The following is a 13,735-nucleotide window of genomic DNA, read 5'->3' as shown; positions in this document are numbered from 1 at the left end:
CATCCTCATTGACTTTCTGCCATCAGGCAGGAGACTGATGTACATAAGCAAGAACGGTCAGGATGAGAAACAGTTTCTTCCCCCAGGCTTCTGAACTCCCTAATGCATTGTATTTGATGCATCACTGTTTAATCTGTTCCAGTACAATATCTAATATTAATGCACTTTAGTTTATTTACGTGTGATTCATCTGTAGATTTTATCCTACCTTCATAAATTATCGTGTGTTATGTGCTTTGTACCCTAGTTCAGAGAAATGTCTCATTTCTATATACAGTGCTTATAAAAATATTCCCCCCTCCCCACACCCAGAAGTTTTCATGTTTGAGTCACAGCGGATCTGATCCTGTTTCAGTTACTGTTCTATAGATTTGCTAAGTATGCCCGCAGAATAAGAATCTCAGGGTTGTATGTGGTGCTATGTATATACTCTGATAATAAATTTTACTTTGAACACTTCATCTCAGGTTCCTGATGTTTCTTGCCATTTATTTAGTAGCATTATTTCTTTCTTTTTGTGTTTGCAGTTTTTTGTCTTTTGCACACAGGTTTAATGCCCAAGTTTGTGTGGTCTTTCATCGACCCTATTACGGTTATTATTCAATTTTGGATTTATTAAGTATGCCAGCAAAAAATTGAATCTCAGGGTTGACATGTGTACTTCGATAATAAATTTATTTTGAACTTTGAACATGAAAAGTTTATAACAACTTTTGTTGAACAAGTTCTGACAAGTTACAGAAGTTTATAAAATTTTACCATTACCAGGAAGGATACACGATGACTCTGGTAACGTCATCCTTTTCTGAAAAGATACAATGTAAAACAATTTTTTCACTTTTTAACATAGAGTTCTTTATAAAAATTAAACTGGATAGTGATGAAAAGCTGATTTCCAATACCTGCTTTTTGTTTTGCAATTTGTATCCTGAATTCTATTTCCATTAATGTGTTGTCAATTCACTTTCACCCACGTTCCAATACCACACCATCAAAATGTATCCGTTTACCCCATTCTGTGCCACACTAAAGATCTGCAAAATATATTAAGAACTGATGCATTTAAGTGGTCTAGGACCAGAGGCCATCACCTCAGAATAGAATGACATCCCACAAGAGATGAGGAGTAATTTCTTTAGCAAGAGGGTGGTGAATCTGTGGAATTCACTGCTACAGACTGTTGCAGAGGCCAAGTTATTGGGTACATTTAAAGCAGAGGTAGATGGGTTCTCGATTAGTAAGGGTGTTAAAGGTTACGGGGAGAAGGCAGGAAAATGGGGTTGAGAGGGAAAATAAGTCATCCCTGATTGAATGTCGGAGCAGACTCGATGGGCCAAATGGCCCAATCCTACTCCTAGGTCTTATGGATTTAAGTCTCTGCTACAGATGGAGGTAATGGCTAAATGCTTTCACGTCTGTACATCCCAATTTCAGTGAAAAGTTCAGTCGACACCCCAGAAAGCTGTTCTGTAATACAGTTGTTCAGATCCTTCAAGGAGATATCCAACTAGTACAGGTTTTCTATTTTTTCTCCACAGCCATTCAAATTTTCTTTTTCTTTGTATTTTTATGAGATGTTAAACTGAGCAATCATCCGCACATGCAAGTGGATGTACCAGTCATCTCAGCATTATTTTGATTTTAAAAAACAGAGTTTTGGCAGGTGAAGAAGCTTGAGAGATCCAATGTGCCACTTAAGTAATAGTGAAGAATCATCATCTATTATTCACCTCTTAAACAGATTTCCTCAACCACATTGTTTCCCTTTACATATTGACATCTAGTAGTCCCCCGCCCCCCAAGTTGCAGCCACTTGCAAAGCTTCCACCGCACTCCCAGCGTTCATTTCATAACCGTTGAGGGTATCGAGTGAGTCAGGTGCAGTTCGATGTTCTCACAACGAGCGACGGAAGATTCCCGCACAAACCACCGGCCGACTGCCCTGCTCCCCATCTTTACCCACACCATCAAGGACCCATGCACCGACGAAATCAATCTCTCACAATTCCTGCAGACTAGGAAAAACAAAAGCCTTGCCTGCAACACCAACAGCCACTCCCGTCACCTCCACCCTTCCCTCCCCCCGTGCCCACTCGCAGTTGCCCCGCCCATTGACCGCGCCCTCACCCGGGACCCGCTGCCGGCCGGGTGCCCGCCCACTGACCTCGCAGCCGCCTTCAGCCGCCATAGAGTGCCCACCCACCAGCCTCCCTTCCCGTGGCCCAGCCTCTCCTGTCGACACCCGAGTTACCCTCCGGCTCCCGGCTTCACTCCTATTGCCCGCTGAGGGTAACCTTCCCGCCCTTCGCAAGCTGCCGTCCGCCATTGGTCACCGAGTTGCTACCCTGCGCGAAGTGGAGCTTCCCATTGGCTAGAAGATTAAAATGGAACGCGAGGTGTCAAGGGGGTCCAAAACAGCAGAGCGAGGGAGATAGAATACCAACAGGAGTCTGGAAGGCGAGGGTTAAAGAGTGAAAACGCCTTCGGGGCTAAGAAGAAGTCCGGTGTTAGAGGGTGAAAAATACAAAAGGACCGAGGAAGGCGAGTGACAGAGAGAAAACACAGAGGAGTGAGCAAAGGTGAGGGTCAGAGTGGGAAAACAGCGACAGGAGTGAGTGGAAGCAAGAGTCAGCGTGAAAAATACTAGAAAGTGAGGGTCTACAATACCAATTAGAGTGAGAGGAGGCGAGTGTTAAAGAGTAAAAAACACCGATAGGAGTGAGACCAGGCGAGGGAATGATGAGTGAAAACCCTGACTGGTGTGAGAGAAGATGAGTGTCAAAGATTGAAAACACCAGTAGGTGTTCGAGGAGGTGATTCAGAGTGGTAATACTGGTGGTGCAGTTGCCTACTGGGATATGTGTGTAGTTCTACTCATTTTTTGTTACGTATTGGAATGCTTTGGAGAAAGCTCAGAAATGATTTGTGAGGATAACAGAACTGAAAGGATGGAAATAGTAGGTAAGATTCAACAGGTAATGATCTTGTTTCTAGAAACAAAGGTTTTATTAAATTAGGACCAAGAGGATGTAATGCTGAAGCTTTGTAAGGCATTGGTCAGACCACATTTGGAGTATTATGAGCAGATTTGGGGCCCATATCTAAGAAAGGGTGTGCTGTCATTGAAGAATGTTTATGAGAATGATCCAGGGAATGGAAGGGTTAATGTGTGAGGAGCTTGTATTCGCTGGAGTTTAGAAGAATGAGAGGGATCTTACTGAAACTTACTAAATATTGAAAGGCCTAGATAGAGTGGAAGTGGAGAGGATGTTTCCAATAGTGGGACAGCATAGGACTACACGACATAATCTCAGAATATTCCTTTCTAACAGGAGTCCATGGACCCCTTAGTTCATGTAGGGGCCATGGCATAACAAAAGGTCAGGAACCCCTGATTTAGAACAGAGGTGAGAAGGAATTTCTTTAGCCAGAGCGTGGTGAGTCTCTGGAATTCATTGCCACAGATGGCTGTGGAGACCAAGTCATTGGGCGTAGTTAAAGCTGAGGTTGACAGTTTCTTGATAAGGGCATCAAATGATACAGGGAGAAGGCAGGGTGAGAGGGAAATTAAATCATCTGTGATCAAATGGTGGAGAAGACTGTATGTGAATGAATGGACTAATTCCGCTCCTTTACAGCCTCATGGATAATTGTAGGAAACTGTTCACAAGTCGTTGGAGATCTGTGGGAGTCTGAAACTTAGTACCACATGAACTATTTGCTGCAGATGGCCTTGTTACATTTTTAAAAAGAGGCTGGCTTCAGAACTAGTGGGGAAAGGAGATTCTAGGAATATCATCAGCCTTAGTGACAGCAGTGGGTAGTGGAGATGGGTGGTAGAGGGTTACTAGCATCTACGTATTCGCGGCAGTGTTTAGGCCAAATTACCTAAGAGATTATCTTTGCTTCTTCCATTATAAAAACAGGTTTTCAGCCAATTAAAACCATGTAATATCAAGAAATGACTGGGAGCAGAGGACACAGTAAAGGCAACGAGACCAAACAATATCCGTACTATAGTACTGAAGACATGTGCTCTAGAAACGATTGTACTTCTAACCAAGTTTTTCCAGCACCGTCATAACACCGGCATTCATCTGACAATGATCAAGATGAGCTTCATTTATAACATGTACATCAAAACATGCAGTGAAATGCATTGTTTGTGTGTTGTGGCACAAACACACCAGTAGCCTGATCACCAATGCCCAACTTGATTTTTGCTAGAATCATTCCGATTCAGATTCCTCTCAGACCTGATTCAAAGCTGTCCCAAGTCTTGAAGTGCAGTGAGGTCAAAGTGACTGCCCTTAACATCAGGGCAGTGACTGAGAGGCATCAAAGCTCCATGGTGAAACTGAGTTTACTGGGCACTTAGGGGAAAATGCTTCTCAAGTGGCAGTCATGCTCTGCACAAAACAAAACACTGTGGCAGCTCTGCGTCAGTCATCTCAGCCCCAGGACGTCACCACAGGAGTTACGTAAGCCAAGGTCCCAGGCCCAGCAATTTTCAAGAGCTTTGTCAATGATTTAGCTACCATTGTGAAACCTGAAGTACAGATGTTTGTTAATGATTGCACAATGTTAGTTCCATTCAGAACTCCCTAACAAATGAAGCAGTGTATGCCTGCATGCACTAAGACCTGAACCACATTCAGACATTGACTGAGAAGTGGCAGCTAGCATTTGTCATATCAAAGTGCCAGGTAATGGTCATCTCCCACAAGAAAACATCTTTGCCAATGAGTGGCACTGCCATCACCAAGGCCCCCACCATCATCTGCACCATTGACCAAAAATTCAAAGGGACCAGCCACCTAGATACTGTGGCTGCAGGATCAGCTGACTTGATTCAGCTGCTCTAAATCTTCCACCCTGGAAATCTTGGGACATCAAATTCGACAGCAGTGTGGCAGTATTCGAACAAGAGGCTAATTAGAGGTGGACATAAATTGTCAATAACATTAAATCCCACAAAATGAATTTTTAAAAAAAAATCACAAGCAGAGTAGGAAAACTCAATCAATATAAAAGAAAATCATAATGAAATAAAAATATCAGCATAGACCAGTTGGGCTAGATGCTGTAGGTAATGGCATATAGAAATTCATTGACTTCAGTAGAATAGATTTTGGAGGAAGAGCACATCAGGCTGATGCTATTATATATTGTGTTTAGTACTACCAGCAGGATTAGAGGTATATGAATATTATGAGAGATAAAATGCTTGATTATTTCTCATTCTCCTTGATTTATGGAACCTTATGAAGGACATTATTATATAATTTAAGTCATAGGATCAAATTGAGAATTTCCTTAAATGTGTTCTTCATTTCAAAGGGAAGTACTACATGAAATATTTCAAAAGTCAGGCAACATTATAAAGGAATGTATAGGAGCATGTAATTGACAGATTTGTAACGCATAACAGTCTGTAGTATGATTTGTGTCAATGTATAATTTGTAGAGTTCATGTTTCGATGGAGAGCTCTGGAGAATGCACCAGTCCGTACACAGATGCTAGCCCAAGGTTTATGGCGATGCTGCAGGAAGTGGAACCGCGGGTGGCTCGTCGTCGCCTTTCTCAGGCTCGGCATCGTGCAAAGCTGGCAGGTCTTTTCAATCACCTGCGAGATACAGTATGTCCTGTTTCCAAGAGGACCAAAAGAACAACTTCAAAAGTAAGATGGTGTTGAGCAATAATTCACAGGCACTGGAACAAATCATATACAGTGCCTATAAAGAGTATCATGTTTTATTGTTTTACAACATTGAATCACAGTGGACTTAATTTGGCTTTTTTGACACTGATCAACAAAAAAAAGATTCTTCTGTGTCAAAGTGAAAACAGATCTCTACAAAGTGATCTAAATTAATAACAAATATAAAACACAAAGCATCTACCCCTCTTTAATATGACATACCAAATCATCGCTACTGTAGCCAATTGTTTTTTTTAATATAGGTATCCGTTAGTCTCGTGAGACTGTGGATCTGCACCTTGGAAGGTTTCCAGGGTGCAGGCCTGGGCAGGGTTGTATGGGAGACTGGCAGTTGCAGGCCTTCCCCTCTCCATGCCACCGATGTTGTCCAAGGGAAGGGCACTAGGACCCAAGCAGCTTGGCACCGGTGTTGTTACAGAGCAATGTGTTGTTAAATGCCTTGCTCAAGTACACAACACGCTGCCTCAGCTGAGGCTCGAAGCAGTGACCTTCAGATCACTAGACCGATGCCTTATCCACTAGGTTACGTGCCAATTGATTTTAGAAGTCCCATAATTAGTTAAATGGAGATCACCTGCGTGCAGTCAATGTGTTTCAACTGATTGTAGTAAAAATACACCTGTATCTGGAAGGTCCAACTACTGGTTTGTCAGCATCGTGATAAAAACTACACCCTGAAGACAAAAGAACACTCCAAACAACTCTGCAAAAACGTTACTGAAAAGCACAGGTCAGGAGATGGATACAAGATCATTTCCAAGTCACTGAGTATCCCTGTGAGTGACTGTGCAAGGAGGGGATAGTGAGGGAAGTGGAAGAGACCTATGACAATTTTGGAGGAGTTACAAGCTTCAGTGGCTGAAATGGGAGAGACTGTGCATACAACACCAGTTTCAGCTTTATCAGTCACAGCTTTATGAGAGAGTGGCAAAGAGAAAGCCACTGCTGATAAAAAAAACTTTCATGAAATCTCAGCTAGAGTTTGCCAGAAGGCATGTGGGAGACCTGGTACTTATCTCTGTAAGCGTAAGTGCTACACCTGTGATGCACCATCAATAACTCTCTGAGACGTGAGGTGAGATATAGGGTTTTATTGGCTGGAAGAAAGAACAAGCAGCAATTGACCACCACACTACATCCTGGAGACTGAGGCCAGGGCTCAGGCTCCAATCGCCTTTATACCGGGGTCTGTGGGAGGAGCCACGGTCAGTGGGAGGGGCCACAGGAGCAGTCAGCGGGGGGGGGCGTGTCCAGACAGGTATATGCAGTTCACCACAACCTGTACCTACACCTCCTCTCTTACCACCATTCAGGGCCCCAAACAGTCCTTCCAGGTGAGGCAACACTTCACTTGTGACTCTGTTGGGGTAATCTATTGCATCTAGTGCTCCCGGTGCGGCCTCTTCTACATCGGTGAGACTCGACGCGGATTGGGGGACTGCTTCGTCAAGCACCGTCCGACAGGATCTCCAGGTTGCCACCCACTTCAACTCTACTTCATATTCACAATGTCCATACATGGCCTCCTCTACTGCCATGATGAGGCCAAACTCAGGTTGGAGGAGCAACACCTCAAATACCGTCTGGGTAGTCTCCAGCCCCTTGGTATGAACATCGAATTCTCCATCTTCCAGTAACACCCTCCCTCTCCCTTCCACCAACCCATTTTCACTCTGCCTCCTCTTCTAGCTGCCTATCACCTCTCTCATGATTCTGCCTTCTTCTACTACCCATAGTGCTTTCCCCTTTCCCCTTACATTCCTTCTTCACCTTTCCTGCCTATCCCCTCCCTGCTTCCCCTCCCCTACCCCTTGATCTTTCCTTTGATTGGTTTTTCACCTGGCACCTTCCACCCTCCCCCACCTTCTTTATAGGGCCCTTGCCCCCTTCTTCTTCAGTCCTGACGAAGGGTCTTGGCCCAAAACGTTAACTGCTCATTTCAACAGATGCTGCCCAACCTGCTGAGTTCATCCAGCTTGTTTGTACGTGTTGGTTTGACCACAGCATCTGCATTGTACTTTGTGTCTGCTAAGTGGGAGACTCTGAAGTCAGCTGAAAGAAGGTTCTATGATCTGATGAAACCAAAACTGAGCTTTTTGTCCATCAGACTAAACACTATGTTTGGTGTAAGCCAAACACTGCACATCATCAAAAACACACCACCCCTACGGTGAAGCATGGTGGTGGCTGCATCATGCTGTGGGGATGCTTCACTGCAGCAGGCCCTGCAAGGCTTGTGAAGGTAGAGGGTAAAATGAATGCAGCAAAATACAGGGAACTCCTGGAGAAAAACCTGATGCAGTCTGCAAGAGAACTGCAACTAGAGGAATGATGTGTTTTCCAGCAAGACAATGACCCCAAGCTTAAAGCCAAAGCTACACAGGAATGGCTTAATGTTAATATCCTGGAGTGGCCAAGACAGAGTTCAGATCTCAATCTAACTGAGAATTTGTGGCTGCATTTGAAAAGGCTGTTCACTCACAATCACCATACAATCTGACAGCTTGAGCAGTTTTGTAAAGAAGGATGGGGGGAAAATTGCTGATAGAGACCTGTCCATACAGACTCAAGGCTGTAATTACTGCCAAAGGTGCATACTAAAAACTAGCTTGAAGGCGTGAGCAATTAAGCAATCAATTATTTTGTGTTTAATAATTGTAATAAATTCAGACCAATTTGCAGAAATTTGTTTTCACTTTGACACAAAAAAATCTGTCATAAAAGACAAATAAAATCCACTGTGATTCAATGTGGTTAAACAATAAAACACAAAATCTTCCAGGGGGTGTGAAAACTTCTTATAGGTACAGTATGCTCTTGTTGTTTAGCAAGTTACATATAAAATATCGTTTCAAGAGTATGGTTAGAGAATAATTTATCCATATTTTATATTCTGCATCAAAATGCTACAGTGTAGATATGAGGCTTTGTTTATATATCATTCACTAAGATGTGTAAATCATGAAAAACAATAAAAATGATTATGAAGTGCTATTTATCCCAGCACAATATAAATGAATGTTGATCGGTCCTGGAAGAAAATCTGATAACTACCATCGCTGGATCGATTTGGATCAGTGTAGAAATTTGATGGGCACTTCTCAGAGTGAACTGTACTTGCACAAGAGAGCCTTTCCTGGCATCTGGCTTACACCTGAAGTGTCATTGTTCTTGCATTGTTGTTTTTAAGCGGTGCCAAGCTTGGTTTTAAAGCTTGCCTGCCACTGATTGCTCACAAATCAGCCTTTGTGATTTCAGGGTCACTGACTTGTAACCTCTGCATTCTACACCACAGCTCTCTGAGGTTTGCTTTCTCATTCTGAAAACTAGTGCTAATTATCAGTCAGATTGCTTTCACCTGCACTGTCATTTCCTTCTTGGGGGAAAAAAATTTCAGTGAGTGCATGTAGGATGCTCCACTTAGGTTTGCTGCAAGACTTAAACACAAGAGATTCTGCAGATGGGTTTGCTGCAAGACTTGGTACAAGACCACCAACCTCAAGGAAAAGGGCAAACAAGGGTTCATTAACGCAGACATTATTTCCTCCATCCTCCGGGTCTATGGGGTCCTGTGTTTCTATCCCAATGAGCAGTCCACTCCACAGAATAAGAATTACTGATTCATAGGGTTGTACGTCCCTGTATGACCTTAACTGTTGCTTCAGACTTGTGCCTGAATAGCTGTGTCAGCTGAGGTTAGGTCATGATTACAATAAACTTTGTAACCTCACAGTCAAAACACAAAGCTGAGGCTGGTCTGTCATGTATCGCAGATCTCTGTTTTCCAAGGTATTACTGAAAGCTCTGATATACATTGCAAAATGGAACTCGGATTGAAAGCAACACAATTTAAAACCTGGATATGAGCACAAATTACATTTCAGGATAAGTGATTAAATATATTTATTTTACTGTTTTCAAATTTATGATGTACATACTGCCTTTAACGGCCTAGGGACACTTCAAAGCATTTATAGTCAAAGGTATGCTTTGAAGTTTTAAATACAAGGTTTCAGTTGTTCAGCTTTCCTGGAGCGTGATATACTTAAGAGTTAAAGTTGGTTTGAGCAGTAGAGTGTGCCATTATCAAAAAGCTTTCAAGAAGCAAAAACAACAGATTTAAAAACCTTTTATGCATTATGACTGAAGTTAAAATTTTTGCACTAAACTTTATTTCATTTGTAGTGGCAGGTACTACGCAAAGCAAAAAGCTATATCCTGGATTTAGAAAGAAAACTTGAAAATCTGCTGAAACTTAAAGGTTAGCTTTTACATAATTATTCTAGTAAGCATTTCAACTTTTATATGGAGCTGTTCATACCATGAAAAATTACTGCTGATCTCTAACTGGTCCTTAGAATGGGATAAAAAGTTCAAGATTTAGATTTAGTGACAAAGAAAGTAGGATGAAGAATATATTTTCAAGTCTAACTTGAGTGTCTGCAAGGGGATAATGCCATCATGTGCCTGGCACTCTTGTCCTACTTGCCAGTGGAGTTCACAGGTTTAGAATGTGCTTGTCAGAATCACCTCGGCAAATATTGTCAGGGCATTTTTCAGTCCTGGTACATCAATGCTGGAAGAAAAAATGCTTAAGGTGTCCATCATGTGGGCTGTTGTCAGCAACACAAAAGATGTTTAATAGAAGCTTCCAGAAGTAGTAGAGAGAATGGGCAGCTGAGAGAAATTAGTATTGTTTTTTTTTAAATTGGAGAAAATCATCGTTTGCCTTTAGGCAAACATATTCCCAAAACGTGAAAGCTTTTGAAAGAGGTGACACTGGCAATAGTGAATGCTTTGATTGTCATCTTCCAATATTCCATCGATTCTAGATTATTTCCCGCACTTTAGTAGGAAGCAAACATAGCCGCACTATTCTGCTTCCAGTAGAAGTGGTAGAGGCAGGTTCGATTTTGTAATTAAAAAAAAAAATCAATAGATATATGGACAGGAAAGGAATGGAGGGTTATGGGCTGAGTGCCGGTAGGTGGGACTAGGTGAGAGTAAGCATTTGGCACGGACTAGAAGGGCCGAGATGGCCTGTTTCCGTGCTGTAATTGTTATATGGTTATTCAGAACTGAGGGAAAGTTTAAAGCAGGGAACTATAGGCTAACAAAGCTGAGGTCAGTACCAGGGTAAATGGCAGAAGATGTTAAAGAAGAAGTGACAGAACACTTTGAAAATGACAATTTTCTAATTGGACAGTCGGTGTGGGCTTATAAAAGGTAAATGATGCCTGGAAGTTTCTACAAGTGAGATAGGAGGAACAATTAGGTGTCGTGTTTGGAATTTCAATGTGCCAGAGCCTGTGGGATGGGGGTAATGAAGTGGCTGAGGATTGGAAGAGTTTGAGTAGAAGATTAAAGATGTATTAGTTCAATTATACAGGACCCTGGTGAGATCACACCAGACTCCTTATTTAGGAAAGGATATAATTAGGATAGGGAAAATAAAGTAGAGGTTCACTGAATTAATTTCTAGGAGGGTGTGGAGTTGGGGGGGGGGGATGGAATTGGATGTTGTCCTATGTGGAAGGACCAAGGAGACTGGGCAAACATTCTCTAAAACTTGAAAGAATGAAAAGTGATGTCATTGAAGCAAATAACACTCTTACAAAGTTAACCAAGTAGATGGAGGGTTAATATTTGCTTAAGACCATAAGCTGTAGGAACAGATTTAGGCCATCGGCTGAGACTGCCTCGCCATTCAATCATGGTAGATTATTTTTCAACCTTATTCTCCCACCTTCACATCTTGGCTCTTAACTGATCAAGAACCTATCAATTTCTGCCTTAATTACATCCAGTGACTTGGCCTCCAACATCCCTACGGCAACAAATTCCACAAGATTCACCACGCTCTGTCTGAAGCAATTTTCCCTATCTCAGTTTATTCTGAAGTTGGGCCCTTAGATCCTAGACACTCCTACTTGTGGAAACATCTTCTCCATATCCACTCTGTTCTCACCTTATAGTCTCCTCAGCTGTCATGCTTAGAACCAGGGTTCCCGCTCTTAAAACAAGAAGTTGGGGATTCACAGCCGATAAGAAGAAACTTGTTTATCCCGAGTATGGTGACTTTCGTAATTTTGGTTGTAATGACTGCAAAGAGGGCTGTGGGGCTTAATTAGTGAATATAGACAGAATGAAATGTATTCAGTCCATCACTTTAAAATTATAGTAAAATTTGTTTCATAGTGTTTGAAAGCTAAATGACGATCATACAAATCTGATTAATCCCTCTGATATTCTGGTACATGACAGAAACGTATCATTTGAAAGATGGTCAGCCATCAAGCCTGGAAGAAGTAAAAGAACAATATATTGATTACTACAAGGAACACAGGTACTTGATGAAAATAATCAGATTGACACAGATCATTAGTTCATTATGAATTTCAAATGATTCCCTTTTCCCAAAAGGATCATTATTCCACATTAATTCTTTGAGCTGTCACATTTGTTACTATTTTAAAGGGAGCGGGGCATCACAATGCGAGAACCACTGAACCATTCACTATAACCCATGCTTAAGCTCCCCCCATAGATGCTGTCTGGCCTGTTGAGTTCTGCCAGCATTTTGTGTTTTTATTTATTTCCAGCATCTGCAGATTCACTCGTGCTGCCTTAAGCTCATTTTATTCCTTTGTCCACAACTCATTCTGCTTTTGATAGAAGATGGAAGCTTAATTCTTTTTGCCTCCCTCTTGTTTGATAATGTAATTGTGGCTCTGAACTACTGATTTGGAACAGTTTTGCAACAGTGGGTCACATAGTGTTTTTAATACGTTATGTCAGAGACACTGGAATATTCTCTCACAATGTGAAAAACACACATCTTAAAGTTGGAGAGCTTTTTCAACTATAAAGGTGATTTTTAATTCTTTAACCAAATTGTAAACAAACAGAAAGTCGAGTTGTGACAGATGACTCCCACTGAGTCAAGTTACACATTCATTATAAATGGATCTCGGACAGTCAGGATGAACGATGGTTCCTCCCTCCCCATCATCCTCGACGCAGGCCGTGTGCTGAGCCCATTGCTGTACATTCTGCTCACTCTTGACTGCACGGCCGAACACCTGAGACATCACATTGTCATGGCATGTCAGTGGCGGGGCTCATCACCAACTATGATGAGACAGCATAGAGAGGAGGTGGAAGAGCTGAGGGCCTGGTAACAGGCAAACAACCTCTTCTTTATTGTCAACAAGACAAAGGAGATCATTATCGACTTTAGGAGAACTCACACCATTCACAACTGCCCCTACCTCTCCAACTTACATTGGTGACACAGCGGTGGAAACTTCAGGCAGTTCTGAACTCCTGGGAGTGCATGTCACCCACAGTCTCTCATTGTCCCAGAACACATCCTCCACAGTCAGGATAGGTCACCAACACCTCTACCTGCTGAGGAGACTGAAGAGAGCTGGACTTTCTACGTCTTTACTCATGTCATTCTACAGATGCACAGTAGAAAACATCCTAGCAAGATGCATCACTGCTTGGAATGGAAACTGCACTGTGGCAGACGGGAAGGATCTACAACAAGAGGCCAGAACTGCCTAATGTATCACTGGTGCCAGCCTACCTGCCATCAAGGACATGTATACAGAAAGGCACTGGAAAATGACCTGAAAGAATGATGCCACACTCCTGCTCATGGACTGTTTGTCCCACTCCCATCAGGGAGGAGGCTACATAGCGTCGACGCCAGGAGCACCAGTTCAGAAACAGTTACTTTCCCCAAGCAGTAAGACTGATCAACACCTCCACCCACTAACTCAACCACTACTTTATTATTTCCCATCAGTCACCTTGTGTAGAGCCTAGCATCACTTTATAGACATACAATTAATCTATGTTCCTAAGCTATCTTATGTATTAATACAGTATTTGTTGTGTTTTTTTATTATTATTGTGTTCCTTACCCTTTTTTGTGCTGCTTCAAATCCGAAGTAACGATTATTTTGTTCTCCTTACACTTGTGTACAGGAAATGACACAACCAAT

General features: G+C 42.2%; 1 protein-coding gene and 1 long non-coding RNA gene across 2 annotated transcripts in view; one reads left to right on the top strand and one right to left on the bottom strand.

The window, feature by feature from the left end:
- Positions 1 to 656: 656 nt before the first annotated feature.
- Positions 657 to 2,055, bottom strand: LOC140734121 (uncharacterized). The gene is made up of 2 exons (XR_012100484.1): positions 903 to 2,055; positions 657 to 805 (listed from the first exon to the last, which is right to left on the bottom strand). It is a non-coding gene; the product is annotated as an uncharacterized lncRNA (long non-coding RNA).
- Positions 2,056 to 2,228: 173 nt separating this feature from the next.
- LOC140734032 (stimulated by retinoic acid gene 8 protein-like) overlaps positions 2,229 to 13,735 on the top strand; it is an 80,667-nt gene continuing 69,160 nt past the window's right edge. Inside the window, exons 1-4 of the mRNA XM_073057611.1 lie at positions 2,229 to 2,579; positions 5,468 to 5,681; positions 9,909 to 9,984; positions 11,988 to 12,069. Coding sequence (XP_072913712.1) covers positions 5,481 to 5,681; positions 9,909 to 9,984; positions 11,988 to 12,069 — 359 coding nt within the window. The 5' untranslated portion in view covers positions 2,229 to 2,579; positions 5,468 to 5,480. The remainder of the gene's footprint in view (positions 2,580 to 5,467; positions 5,682 to 9,908; positions 9,985 to 11,987; positions 12,070 to 13,735) is intronic.

Source organism: Hemitrygon akajei, chromosome 10, assembly GCF_048418815.1.
Source record: "Hemitrygon akajei chromosome 10, sHemAka1.3, whole genome shotgun sequence".
NCBI classification, from domain to species: domain Eukaryota; kingdom Metazoa; phylum Chordata; class Chondrichthyes; order Myliobatiformes; family Dasyatidae; genus Hemitrygon; species Hemitrygon akajei.
The sequence above is the reverse complement of the archived record's forward strand: the minus strand, read 5'-3'. Positions and strand labels throughout refer to the sequence as shown.